At 43.7% G+C, this 14,386-nt stretch overlaps 1 protein-coding gene across 3 annotated transcripts in view; it reads left to right on the top strand.

Moving 5' to 3' along the window:
• Window positions 1–567: 567 nt before the first annotated feature.
• Window positions 568–14,386, top strand: part of NEK5 (NIMA related kinase 5) — a 70,761-nt gene continuing 56,942 nt past the window's right edge. For 2 of the 3 annotated variants that reach the window (XM_089680336.1, XM_089680334.1), the window contains exons 1-3: window positions 568–682; window positions 7,023–7,162; window positions 13,573–13,669. In XM_089680336.1, coding sequence (XP_089536462.1) covers window positions 7,046–7,162; window positions 13,573–13,669 — 214 coding nt within the window. In that variant the 5' untranslated portion in view covers window positions 568–682; window positions 7,023–7,045. Of the gene's footprint in view, window positions 862–7,022; window positions 7,163–13,572; window positions 13,670–14,386 lie in introns of all 3 variants that reach the window. The other variant, XM_089680335.1, reaches the window with a different exon arrangement.

Below are 14,386 nucleotides of genomic sequence, written 5' to 3'. Positions count from 1 at the left end.
AAAACACTGTGTGCATGAGGCCTTAGTAAATCTACCACATAGCTAGTACCAATTATCCATCGATATATACTTATATTTATACTGTGGGAACTATTATTATTATACAGGATTTATATAGCGCCAACAGTTTGTGCAGCACTTTACAATATAACAGGAGACAATACAGCAACAATACATTTCAGTACAGAAGGAATAGGAGGGCTATTATTGCAGCTGAATTTATGCTAGAGGAATTTTCCTCGGCTTCTCATGGAACAATGTTGTCACCAAGACAGGAAGTAAGGTGAAATCTCATTGGGGGGGACACAGGCAGCAAAAAAATATCTGTCAGATGATCTAACTTGCTTCAGCCACAAAATAAATACCCCTCTTATCTTGCATCAGGTGATCGAAGAGGAAAAAAAATAAACCTTTTTTTAACATTCTGGTTTTTTAAAACTATTTAGCCTGTATGTTTTCACGAGGAAACTAGATATTTGTCAGCTTTGCTCTTTTATTGTGCTCAGTAGTAAGGAACAATGACAGACTGTGAATGGGGAGGTGCAGGTGTAGATCAGGGACTACACATCCCATGATGCAGCTGGGGAGAGCTGGTGCTCATGTCCTGGGTAGTGCTGCCTGTGCTCTTATTACCTGGAGGAGAGGAGAGGAAAGGAAAGGAGAGGAGAGCCAGGGGCTGTCAGTGAGTATAGATGTGGGGGAGATGTCTGTGTTCTGTACTCAGCACTGTGTGGATAGGGATTATATATGTCCATGGCTGGGGATTGTGCAAAAGTCTGCTGGATGTTTACATCTTGTCTCCATGGTAACAGCTGGGAGAAGTCCTGGCTGTCCCAGTCTATAGAATGTAACTGAGGACAGGTATGTGCAGCCAGACTCCGGATCGCTTTCAGAACTTGTAAATAAGTAAATGTAATGCAGATATCTCTGAAACAACGCATGTTAGGCTCCATGTACACTACAGCCGATAAACTCACCTTTAGGAGCTTTGCTGCGTTTTTTTCAGCAGCCCCTAAACTCACCCTAATTTTCTCCTATGTGTCCATGTATACTATGTCATTTCCAGTCGTTTACAGTCATTTTTTTGAACGCACCAAACTTGCGTTCAGGTGTAGATTTTATCAGCGTTTCAAACGCTTGGAAACGAGCGTAAATGCGGCTAACCGCGTTTATAAGCATTTGCGTTTGGAATTTTTTTTTAGCTCTTCCATTTCCAGATGCTGTCCAGAGCCTTTTTTCATCATGAAAAATGCATGCAAAGTGGTTTCCCTGTACTCGAATGGACCTGGTACACCATACTGTGTGGTTTCTAATGAAAGAAAATATGTTAGACACTGCTGCAATAATCTCTGCACAGAAATGAGCTGGAACACATCCAAACACCACAAAAAAAAAAAAAAAGACAGCTAATCTCAACAAATACTGCTCTCTCTGCTTCTGCTCTCTCTATTTCTCTCAAAATGTCTGAAATTGTTACTTTTTTACTGTTTTTCAGTAAATTTTAGAAGGTCTTCTGAGGTTATTTTTAAAAAACGCTTCAAAAGCAAACGCTCATAAATGTGCATAAACACAGTACGCAAACGCGGCTAAACAGACATTTTTTAACCTACATTTTCCAGCAGTCAGTTTCCATCGTTCAGAAGTGTCCCGTGTACATGGAGCCTTAAGTAGAAAGAATATTGTGTTTTCTGCTCTTTGTTGCAGAATACGCCTCCCGGTTCATCTGATGCTGGATAAGAGGGACATTCTGTCTATAGAGGCAGATATTATTGGATGGTATATGTTTACAATTGAATTCATTGTTTTCATTTATGGATGGGAATAAATTTGTTCATTTTATATACATCTCAGCTACTCCTTTAAGGGCTTGGTCACTTATTCTGCGGTGACCGGTGGTTTTCCACACTGGATGAATTGTTCTCTGTGTCCTATTCACACTGCAATGCAGGCCTGAGCTCATCCCTGTTGGCGAGGAAGAGCTGAGTTCATGCTGCATTGGTCTGTGCTGAATAATAATGTTGTCTTTGTGCCCAGAGCAGTGCGTCCTGATGCACTATAAGTCTTCATTCACGCGGCCGTAAAAAAACGCACATACAAGTGTTTGTTGTAATTATGGATCTGAATGCAGCTGCATTGTTTTCAGTGAAGACATTCACATAGGTGCATACTGCATTCAGATCCATAACACAGAATTAAAAAATCTGCGTCTAAGAACTTGTGCTTTACGTGTTTACGCATATAAACGCATTTGTGGGCATGTATATTATGTCTATACAAAGGGGGAAAGCACAAAATTATCAATATGTACATACATGCGTCTTTACACATTTAAATGCATCTATGCGCAAATATTTTACTGATCATTACACAGGAACTTTTTTCCTAAAAAAACACACGTGTAATAACATCAGTAACATTTTTACGGTCGTGTGAATGAAGCCTAAGGCCTCAGCAGTGAAATACATGCATTTATATGAATTTCTAGGACATTTTTAATGCTTATAAATTAATGTAATGATTATGGATTGTATAATTCACAGTCACACGAGGGAGTATTGGAAACACAATTGTGTGATACGTTTTTAGTGTATCATTGTTAGTGTATACAGGGGTTAAATTAAAGTGGTTGTAAAGGCTCAAGGCTTTTTACCTTCATGCATTTTATGCATGAAGGTACAAAAAACCTGTGTACAACTCCCCCCCCCCCCCCCCTCCAGCCCCTAATAATTACCTGAGCCCCATTGTGATCCAGCAATGTGCATGAGAGCCTCAGTTCTCTGAGAACTCTCCCTCCTCATTGGCTGAGACATCAGTGGAAGCCATTGGCTACCACTACTGTCAATCACAGCCAGTGAGCCAATGTGGAGAGAGAGAGGACAGGGGTAAGCAGCAGCTCTGTGTGTGAATGGACACGCAGAGCAGCAGCTTGGGAGCAAGCCTGCTTGGGTGCCCCCATAGCAAGCTGCTTGCTGTGGGAGAACTATGAGGGAGAGACCAGAGGAGGATCGGACTGCTTTGTGCAAAACCATTGCACAGAGCAGGTACAGTAAGTATAACATTTTTCTTATTTTTTTTTAATTGTCTTTCATATCACTTTAATAGTACTATATGACTTCATATGCATGCATCAGCACGCCACTGAGAGCCTGAGTCAGCCACTCCCTCTCATCTCCAGCTCTGCACCCAAGTGAGCACTGGAGGGGCAGAGCAAAGAGCAGTGACCAGGGGCAGACTGACAACTCATGGGGGCCCCGGCAATAAGAGATAATGGGGCCCCCTGTGTCTTCGCCTACACTAAAGCCAAAGCCACAACCATACAACGCCCCACCTACATATTGCTGCTCAGCTTCATATCAAGGGCATTAAAAATAATAAAACAACATCGTGGGGTCACCCTTTATCCATACCAAGCCCTTCGGGGCTAGTATGGGTTTTGAGGGGAACCCCCCACACCAAAATTAAGAAAAATGGTGTGGGCCCCCCCCCAAGATCCATACCAGACCTTTATCCAAGCATGCAGCCCAGCAGGTCAGGAAAGTGGGGGACAGGCGAGCGCTCCCCCCCTCCTGAACCATACCAGGCCACATGCCTTCAACATAGCAGGGTGCTTTGGGGGGTCCCCCCCCCCCAAAGCACCTTGTCCCGATGTTGATGGGGACAAGGGCCTCTTCCCCACAACCCTGGTCGGTGGTTGTGGGGGTCTGCGGGCAGGGGGCTTATCGGAATCTGGAAGCCCCCTTTAGCAGGGGGGCCCCCAGATCCCCCCTTCCCCCATGTGAATGAGTATGGTACATGGAACCACTATCCATTCACAAAAAAAGTAGTGTGAAAAAAGACAGGAGACAGTCCTTTATTAAAAGAAGAAAAATAAAAGACTGTGCCCTGAACTAGATTCAACGTCAATCACGATGCTTGCCGTCGCCATTACCTGAAAAAAGAAAAAGAATGCACCACTCCCGACGCTGCCTCCCGGCCGTCTGCCTGCTCAGTTCTTAAGTATGTAAGGGGAGGGGCCACCCAGTGACATCACACGTGTGGCCCCACCTCCTTGTGACATCATTGACACAGCATGCCCTGGTTAATGACACCACAAGGGGTGGTGTCACACATGTGATGTCTCCTGGTGGCCCCTCCCCTTACATATTTAAGAACTGACAAGCCAGCGTCGAGAGCGGAGCCTTTTTTTTTCTCTTCTTTTTTTACTTTTTTCGGGTAGCGGCGGCGGGCATTGTGATTGGCTTTGGATCTACTTCGGGGGACATTCTTTTATTTTCCTTCTTTTAATAAAGGACTTATCAAAGACTGTCTCCTATCTTTTTTCACACTACACTTTTTTTTTTGTGAATGAGTAGCGGTACCATGTACCCCATATTCATTCACATGGGGGAGGGGGGCAGGGATCTGGGGGCCCCCTTGCTAATGGGGGCTTCCAGATTCCGATAAGCCCCAACCTGCAGACCCCCACAACCACCATCCAGGGTTGTGGGGAAGAGGCTTTTGTCCCCATCAACATGGGGACAAAGTGCTTTGGGGGAGGGGAGCCCCCTCCTCCCCAAAGCACTCCCCCCATATTGAGGGCATGTAGCTTAGTATGGTTCAGGAGGGGGGGTGCTCGCTCGTCTCCCCCCCCCCCCTTTCCTGACCTGCCGGGCTGCATGCTTGGATAAGGGTCTGGTATGGCTTTTGGGGGGACCCCCATGACATTTTGTTTTTAATCTTGGCGTTGGGGATTCCCCTCAAAATCCATACCAGACCCGAAGGGCTTGGTATGGATGGAGGGGGGGACCCCACAAAGTTTTTTAAATTATTTTTTTTAATTGCCGGCAATTCTTTCTTTTACATTCAGCTGTCAGCCAGGAACCCCGCTGACAGCTGAAACATTTTCACTACTAAAATACTGCATAACTTGATAAAATAACTCATGCGGTAATTTAGTAGTGTTTTTTGGTGAATTCAAACTTTTTTTTTTAAATGCTATGCGGTATCCTACCACATACTCGGATGCGGTAAGATACCACTTAGTGAATTGTGCCCAGTGAGCCTCTCACCGGGCCCCCTACTGACACCGGGCCCCTGGGCAATGCCTGAATGGTCAGTCCACCCCTGGCAGTGACTGAGTCACTGCTCTCTGCTCATTGTGGAGCAAGAACTGAGCGATCAGTCATGTGATCACTCAGTTCTCAGGCTTAGAGCCAACAGCGGACAGCTGCAGCATCAGACGGATGCTGCAGTCATATACTGTAGGTGAGTATGTATGTTTCTTTCTTTATTTCCCACACTTCTCCTTTAATTGTATCCATCAATTGTTGAAATTCTATTACGAGCTTGATGTATTTTTTGGCTGGGAAACATCTGCTTGCCACAGGTATTTTGAAACCAGACTTGGATAAAGGTACCCTCCCGTCCTAATGCCCCCACACCACAATTAAAGCTGTGCTAAACCCCAAACTAAAAATTTAGAATATTGCAGATTACCAGTCATTAGATGTGATGGCTGCATTCATTTTCTTTTATTAGTCTTTCCCCCTCTTTGTTCACCTGGTGATCTGGCCAGTAACACACCTCCTGTATTAGAGTGCTCCCACTCTGGATGGAGGAGCAACAGAGACACCTTTGGACAGCAGCATTGTCAGTGTGGGTGGGGAGTGCTATATGTAGTAGCAGATTTAGCTACACTTACAAATTGAAATCAAACTCCAGCTCACACGAAAAGCAGTTACAGCAGTTTTTTCTTTTCATTTTGGGATAAAGGTTTTACGTAAACGAATAAAAGAATTGGCATGGGAGACAGGCAACTAGCGTTTTCAGAACCAGAGGTCAGCAATGGAAGCTTTTAGGCACCTAAAGACAATTTCAACTGCCCCCCTGATCTGACCCTTTATAGCCAGGAACATTAGTATGCCTGTAGGCCTCCCAATAACACTTGAATCATTTCCTGGCCAGTCGCTATTGTTTTCCCCAGACAGCCCATTCCAGCAGCACTGCCCCCTCCACTCTCTCCCTTAGGGCAAATGTGCATGTTTTAAAGGATTTTGTATTTCTGTGTAGTTTTACTTCCTTGTGGGGGGGGGGGGGGGGGTGCAAGACTGCAAAAATGTAAAAATGTTCCCACCACTGAAATTTTGGTTTTGGGCAGACTGTTTGTTTGTTTAACCCAAACTAACTAGATTTAATATTGCCATTATGCTAAGTAAATGCCAATGTGCTTAGTATAGATTTCTTTCAGCATAGGAAGAAAGGAGTTTTCTAATTCATTGTAAACCTTTCTAAACCTCCAACTAGTATCCCTGTAGATGAGACCTGCTGCATTGTTTGCAATTGTCTGGATTGGTGATCAGTACAGCTTGCAGTATAATGCCGGCCATAGATGGTTCGAAAATCGGCCGAAAGGAAAATTGGCTGAAAGAAAAATCGGCCGATTTTCGCACTATTAGTGGGTTAATTGGTTGTCCGGTTTTGGGTTTTTTTCCACTTTGAGATTATCGGTCATGTTGGAAAATTTGCGGAAAACGGATGATTTTCCCGGCAATGATGGCCAAATCGGACGATAGTTTTAACGACAAAAAATTTGCGCATGAGCCGTGACCTGCAAGGAACAAAAGTTTCGCTGTTATAAGGGGTGAACTTTATGATTTAGTTGACCGATTTTTGGAATCGGTGGTGGTAATGTCGGCTTAACGAACGACCTATTTTTTGTTTATCGTTCGAAAAATCTGCCGAAGTTCGACCCGTCTATGGCCTGCATAAGGCTTCATGCACACTGGCGTTTTCTTAAACTCCTAGAAGCTAATCGTGTTATCCTGAACACTCCTAAACGCTGATAAAATGCTCCTAACAGCTTTTTTAAAATCTTTTTTTTCCTTCATGTACTGTAAAAATGTTCCGTAAGTCAAAATATATAATGTTCAATTATGATGGATGCAAATTATACAAATGTACATATATTGCATTTTGTTTGGTCATCTGCAAAATAGTTGTTTTGCAAAATATTTGATAAATATCTGTTATGTCAATCCCATTAGGTGTGACCTAGCAGGAAGAAAAAATGGATAACTATGACATCATGCGAATGATTGGAGAAGGAGCATTTGGAAAAGCATTTTTGGCAAAAGGAAAAAAAGACAACATCCACTCTGTAATAAAGGAGATTAACATTTCTAAGGTGGGATTGTTTCAATGACAATGGCTGACTCTCATTGTTGACATTACTTTAGGATGTTTAACCACTTGCCCTCCAGAGGATTTTCCCCCCTTCCTGACCAGGCCATTTTTTGTGTTACGGCACTGTGTTACTTTAACTGACAACTGCGCGAGCATGCAACGCTGCACCCAAATGAAAATTACGTCCTTTTTTCCCATGAATTGAGCTTTCTTTCGGTGGTATTTGATTGCCTGTCTGTTTTTTATTTTTTGCACTATAAAAAAAGACCGTTAGTTTTGAGGAAAAAACTACTGTATTTTTCGCTCCATAAGACGCACCTGACCATAAGACGCACCTAGGTTTTAGAGGCAGAGAACAGGAAAAAAAATATTCTGAACCAATGGACGACAGACATTATACAGGAGATGACCAGAGACTGCGGACACAGTACAGGAGATGACCAGAGACTGCGGACACAGTACAGGAGATGACCAGAGACTGCGGACACAGTACAGGAGATGACCAGAGACTGCGGACATAGTACAGGAGATGACCAGAGACTGTGGACATAGTACAGGAGATGACCAGAGACTGTGGACACAGTACAAGAGATGTCCAGAGACTGCGGACACAGTACAGGGGATGACCAGAGACTGCGGACACAGTACAGGGGATGACCAGAGACTGCGGACACAGTACAGGGGATGACCAGAGACTGCGGACAGAGTACAGGAGATGACCAGAGACTGCGGACACAGTACAGGAGATGACCAGAGACTGCGGACACAGTACAGGGGATGACCAGAGACTGCGGACACAGTACAGGAGATGACCAGAGACTGCGGACACAGTACAGGAGATGACCAGAGACTGCGGACACAGTACAGGAGATGACCAGAGACTGCGGACACAGTACAGGAGATGACCAGAGACTGCGGACATAGTACAGGAGATGACCAGAGATTGCGGACATAGTACAGGAGTTGACCAGAGACTGCGGACACAGTACAGGGGATGACCAGAGACTGCGGACACAGTACAGGAGATGACCAGAGACTGCGGACACAGTACAGGAGATGACCAGAGTCTGTGGACATAGTACAGGTGATGACCAGAGACTGTGGACAGTACAGAAGATGACTGCTGACCTTTGGGGAGGGGGGGGAGCGGGTACCTGAATTTGACAGGTACCCGCTCTTACTTCCGTGGAGTTGTTCTTTAGTTAGTGTCCGCTCTGCAGCGGGACCTTACCTGTTCCTCTATCCAGCCGCGTGCTGTCTTCCCGGCTTCTGTAGTGTCGGCGCTCGGCTTGACAGCCGGGTGCCCAGTGTGTATGAGCGAGAAGCGCTGCGCTTTGTGATTGGTCCGGCGGCTTCTGGGACCTGTCATGTGTCCCAGGTGCCGCCTTACCATTCACAAACCGCACCGCTTCTTGCGCATGCGCACTGGGCACCCGGCTGTCAAGCCGAGCGCCGACACTACAGAAGCCGGGAAGACAGCGCGCGGCTGGATAGAGGAACAGGTAAGGTCCCGCTGCAGAGCTGAGCGGCCGGCCCGGTATTCTGACACGGCGGTGGTGGAAATACCGGACCGGCCGCTCCATAAGACGCACTGACATTTTCCCCCCTTTTTTGGGGGGAAAAAAGTGCGTCTTATGGAGCGAAAAATACGGTATATTTTTGACTTTTTGCTATTAAACATGTCCAGTAAAAACAAATTTAAAAAATCAAATTTCATCATAAATTTAGGCCAAAGTGTATTCTGCTACATGTCTTTGCTACAAAAAAATCCCAATACGTGTGAATTAATTGGTTTACATGAAAGTCATAGTGTTTCAAATGGCGGTATATATACTAGGATTTTTTAAAATTTTTACTAGTAATGGCGATCAGCGACTTATAGCGGGACTGCGGTGGGCATTCTGACACTGGGGGGAACTGACTTGGTGTCACTGACATCCCCAGTGACACCAATACAGTGATCAGTGCTGAAAAAAAATCTACGTCCTTTTTTCCCCACAAATTGAGCTTTCTTTCGGTGGTATTTGATCACCTGTGTGTTTTTTATTTTTTTGTGCTATAAAATAAAGACCGTCAATTTTGAGAAAAAAAACAATATTTTCGACTTTTTGCTATTAAACATGTCCTGGAAAAAAAATTAAAAAAATCTAATTTCATCATAAATTTAGGCCAAAATGTATTCTGCTCATTGTCTTTGCTAAAAAAAAAAATCCCAATACGTGTTGGTTTACACAAAAGTTATAGCATTTACAAATGGCGGCATAGATACTGGGATTTTTTACTTTTTCTACTAGTAATGGCGGCAATTAGCAACTTATAACGGGACTGCGGTGGACATTTTAACACTGGGGGGAAAACTGACCAATACAGTGATCAGTACTAAGAAAAAAGCACTGACACTGTACTAATGGCACTGTGCAGGAAGGGGTTAACATCAAAGGGTTAACTGTGTGCTGTTTTACTATGTACTGTGTCCATGTGCTGCACTGTAAGCACACCTCTTTGCATGGCTGTGCGGAGCACAGTCACCCAAAACAGTGTGCACGAGCTGACAGGGAGGAGAACTGTGTTGTTTACAAACAGTTCTCCTCCCCGTGGGAGATGCTCGGCAATCACCGGGACCCGGCCGGGACCCAGTGATTGACAGCGCGGCCGCAAATTGCGGCGTGGGTAGGGGCGCATGCACGCCTCCTACCCGGAAATGCAAAATTACGTATATATACGTGATTTTGCGCACCCGTGCCGCCCTATAGCAGTATTTCTGCTATAGGTCGGTTAATACAGTATGAAATAATTAGAAGTAATTATGTTCCTTTCATTTTGTTATAGTGATTGATGTATGTACGATTTAGTGTCATGGCCTTTATATAGCTGGTTCGTACATGTTCTTCTGTGCGGTTGTGATTTTTGTTCATTTGTACAGTAAGTTAATGATTGGCCATCAAACATTTGCGTACTTTGCACAAGTATCATGCTAGAGAATAAAAGGATACCGTGTTTACTCCTGCCAAACAGGTCGTTGGATAGTTCAAAATGAAAGGGCATATCCAGGCAAAAAAAAAATATAAAATACACCACCCTTTAGTCCTCTTATATACAATTGTGCTCAAACGTTTGCATACCCTGGAAAAAATTGTGCAATTTTGGCATCGATATTGAAAATATGACTGATCATGCCACAAAATGCTCTTTTATTGAAGGATGATGATCATATGAAGCCATTTATTAACAAATAGTTGTTTGGCTCCTTTTTAAATCCTAATGATAACAGAAATCACCCAAATGGCCATGATCAAAAGTTTACATACCCTGGAAGCTTGTAATTGGGGCCACTTGTCTGTGGTGTCATCTCTGAAAAAATTCTGTATCCTTATGTAAATGTTAGAGAGCTTGCAACCCTCCTTCGTCAAAAACTCAATGACAGCACATTACTTCTGCTTTGAATCCATTGTTTACCTGCAATGAAAAAAGTGTAAAAAGGAGAGTTACCACAGAAGAAGAGTTATTATATTATTCAAAACAAAATAACTCAGCAGTTATCTGAAATATGTCTTTACAACAAGTTGCATCACTTGAGTTGAAAGTTGAAATCAAGCTTGTAGTAATAAGAATGGTCACACTTCACTGAGCTGTCACTTGGGAGAACCATAAGGATAAACAGTGGCAATAAGCTATGACAGAATGGATGAGAAAGCAGCCCACATGAAAACAGAAAACCCCAAGTCTCTGCCACCAAACATCAAGCAGAAAAAGTCAGCTAAATAGCCAAGATTTGATCCTGCTCAGCCCCAGATGGCACCCACAACCCCACAAAGAGGGGAGGCTGAGGAAAGTTCACAAAGCTGCTTAGCAGAACTCCTCATCTCAGGAGGAATACACACCAGGGACATACCTTCAGGGGTTACAGGGGTCGCAGTTGCATCCTGGCCCCATGCTGCAGGGGCCTGTGTGGCTCCCCTGTACACTTGGATAGGAGGGGCAGCGGGGGCGGCATATGGAGGAACTGATGCCCTCCATTATTGATCACTGACTCTGTTCAGGGGCGGACTGACCATTTGGAAACTCAGGCACTGCCCGAGGGCCTGGGGTCAGTAGGGGGCCCCATGAGATGCCCCTGGTACCTTTTTCATAGGCTTTTTTGAGTTTGGGCAAGGACACAGGGGCCCCATGATCCCCTATTGCCCGGGGGCCCCATGAGTTGTCAGTCCGCGCCTGACTCTGTTCATTCATAACTGAAGCATAAAAAACTGTGTTTACTATGTTTCAGTTTGTGAATGGATGGGAAGCCCTGTGCAAAGCTATTCCTGTAAATTCATTCTGTGCAGCTAAGGCTTCAGAGATAGAGGATAAGGACTGTGTCCTCACTCTCCTTTCTCTGTCTCAAAGGTGAAACATCAGAGGTCTATTTAGACCCCTTATATCTAACCAAAGCCCCCCCAACAGGATTCCTAAAAAAATTGTAAAAAAAATAAAATTGTAAAAATAAATAAGTAAATAAATAAATAAAATGGTAAGAAATAATGAAAAAAAAATATCAAAAATAAAACACTACTGTCACCGGTGGAAGAAATACCAGGGTTGCAAATGTCACACTTGCGATCGGGCCCTGGTGTTCTGCCACTGTAGGAGGGCCTCGGAAGTGGACGCACTGCAGAACACGTGAAAGGGTCCCGCTGCGGAACTGTAATAAATTGACCCCGCAACGGGAGTAAAGGGCTCTGGGCGCTGAGGGAAGGGCCCCAGCTGGGGGTCAGAAGGGCCCTTCATGAAGGTTCTAGTTATGTCTCTGGACTTGTGCTTGAGGAGGAAGCAGAGCATCTTCTCCTCTAGAGTTCTCCTCTTCAGTCTGTAAAATAGGCCTCTAAAATAATTTGTAAAACCCTTAAAATGACCATCACAAGCTAGCTCTTCACAATTGCCCAACTGTCTTCTTTTTATGCCTGCCCCCTTCCCTAGCCTTAGTTCTGAGTAACCACCTTGCATCACCTTAAGCCACTGCTGTCCCTCTTACTTCTTGTATCTGTTAGGTTTCCACACCTTCTATATAGTAAAATAGTTCAAGAAGGACCCTATTCTTTTTCAAACAGAATTTGTAAAAGATTTCCCAGAAATGCTTGCTCATACACAAGAGATAGACCATACAGAGCCCATTTATGTCAAGCAATGCTCAACTTGATGACATTGCTTAAAAATCTTGGGTCATGTGTATCACTCTTTATGAATATGCTGCCATACTGAATTTTATGCTGCTTCTACTGCTTGGCTGACAAGATTTGTGGGAAGCTTATTCTAGCATTCTATTTATAATTTCTTAAAGTAGAACTATAGGCAAAACTTATTTCTTCATTTTGGTAATAACCCCTCTCATTTTATTTTATACCATCTGTGTCCCATTGGGAAGATTTACCTTCACTTCCTGTCCCATAGCTAAAATCCCTGCGAATTAAGGCAATTCCTTGGGGACCCCTAGATCTCCAGAACTAGTGTCCTAATTGGAAGATTTCTCCACTATTACTTTTCTTTGGACAACCCAAAATTTGGGATTTCTTTTACTTTCACTTTTACTAATGGAAAACAGAACAGATAGAGAGGGTGAATCTCCCTAACAAGGGCACAGACAGCAATATAAAATGTCAGGTGTTCTAATTCCTCTCCACTACATCCAAAACTAAGAAAACAATTTTCCTATAGTTATACTTTAAAGCCACAATGAGATGTGACAACTATGTACTGTAGGAACATTATGTTTGTAGGGATTTTTTCTTATTCATTAGTGTAACTGATTTAAATATTCAGAATAAATGTTCCATTCTTAAAGTGGTTGTAAACCTCAGACATAAAATATGAACAAAACATACTGCTCTATAGTGTGTACTAGAGCACTAAGTCTAATTTCTGTCTGTTGCTTTCTTACTCTGCTATTTGCATGAATCACTTCTGACAAGTTTTTCTGACACCAATAGACAAATGGTGACAGGGTAGGGACCTGCAGCAGATTGACAGCCCTGTGTGCTGTGTGAAGGGGTGTGTGTCCCTTTCCTCCAATCAGCTCTCAGAGCTTTCCTCACTGAGCTCTGCAGAGTGTAACTTCAGCTCCCTGCCTCCTGATTTCTGGAAGCTCAGACAAGCTGTATAAATTCTGCACTTTGAACGGATGTAGAGAAGAGATGGCTTCAGATAGACTTGTACAACTTATATATAGGTAAGGGTATAGGTAAGGGTGTACAACCACTTTAAATGTATAGGAAAGTAAGGGCAAGTCAGGGAGAAATATTTAGATTATGAGAAAGGCCATGTTTTGTACAGTCCACTAGGTCAAGGGCTAACCTGACAAAGTGTTGCAAAGTAAACTATCACAAATACACAATATTATGTTGCTATCTATAATATCTCTACTTTTTTTTCTTATAGATGCCTCCAAAGGAGAAAGAGGCATCTCAGAAAGAGGTTACCCTTTTGTCTAAAATGAACCATCCAAATGTTGTAACTTTCTTCACATCATTTAAAGGTTTGTCGTTGCTTTTTAATAGAAGGATATAGCCTATCTGTTCGTGAAAGACCCTGTCTCAGCTTTTACTATACTAATCACGTCCATTCATTGCATCTACATATGTACAAATACAGGTTATGGGAAAGAATTTTGAGGTAGGAGCAGGGCTGTATTTTACCACGGCTAGAGGGGCAGCACCAAGCATCAATAATTGAGATAATGTTTACCCTATTTTGTTACCTTGTCCTGTCTACCTCATTTCAGGCTAAATTCAACATGAGATATGCAGGGAGGCGACGGGAGTATGGAGGTTCTTTATATCTCATCTCTGTCTTGATCTGTACAGTTAAAAACTACCTCCTGCTGCCTCCATTAGCACATTAAAGCATTACATTTTGCTAGAATAATCCTATGGCACAGTTGATGGAGCGTTTACACAAAGGCCGACATGGGACCTGGGGTCTGGTTGTCTAAGACCAGCAAGGGCTCACTCATGATGGTTCAGAGCAGCCAACTCCTGGTAGTGGTGGGGATGGAGTAGCCAGACTCCCTAGCACTTCATACAGCACCAACGATACAATAATACATTACCTTTATCTCGCAATGGTGAAAATATAAATCTGTCATCATGTCACCCAAGGGACAGGCAGCACTTCATGGTGTGGTTACAGCAGGGGAGCCCCTCAGACTATACTACAGATAGCAAGGGAACCACAAGCACCCACTTTACTGGCC

Source organism: Staurois parvus, unplaced genomic scaffold, assembly GCF_062004578.1.
Source record: "Staurois parvus isolate SC_StPar_1 unplaced genomic scaffold, SC_StPar_1.0 ptg000242l, whole genome shotgun sequence".
Lineage (NCBI taxonomy): Eukaryota > Metazoa > Chordata > Amphibia > Anura > Ranidae > Staurois > Staurois parvus.
The sequence above is the reverse complement of the archived record's forward strand: the minus strand, read 5'-3'. Positions and strand labels throughout refer to the sequence as shown.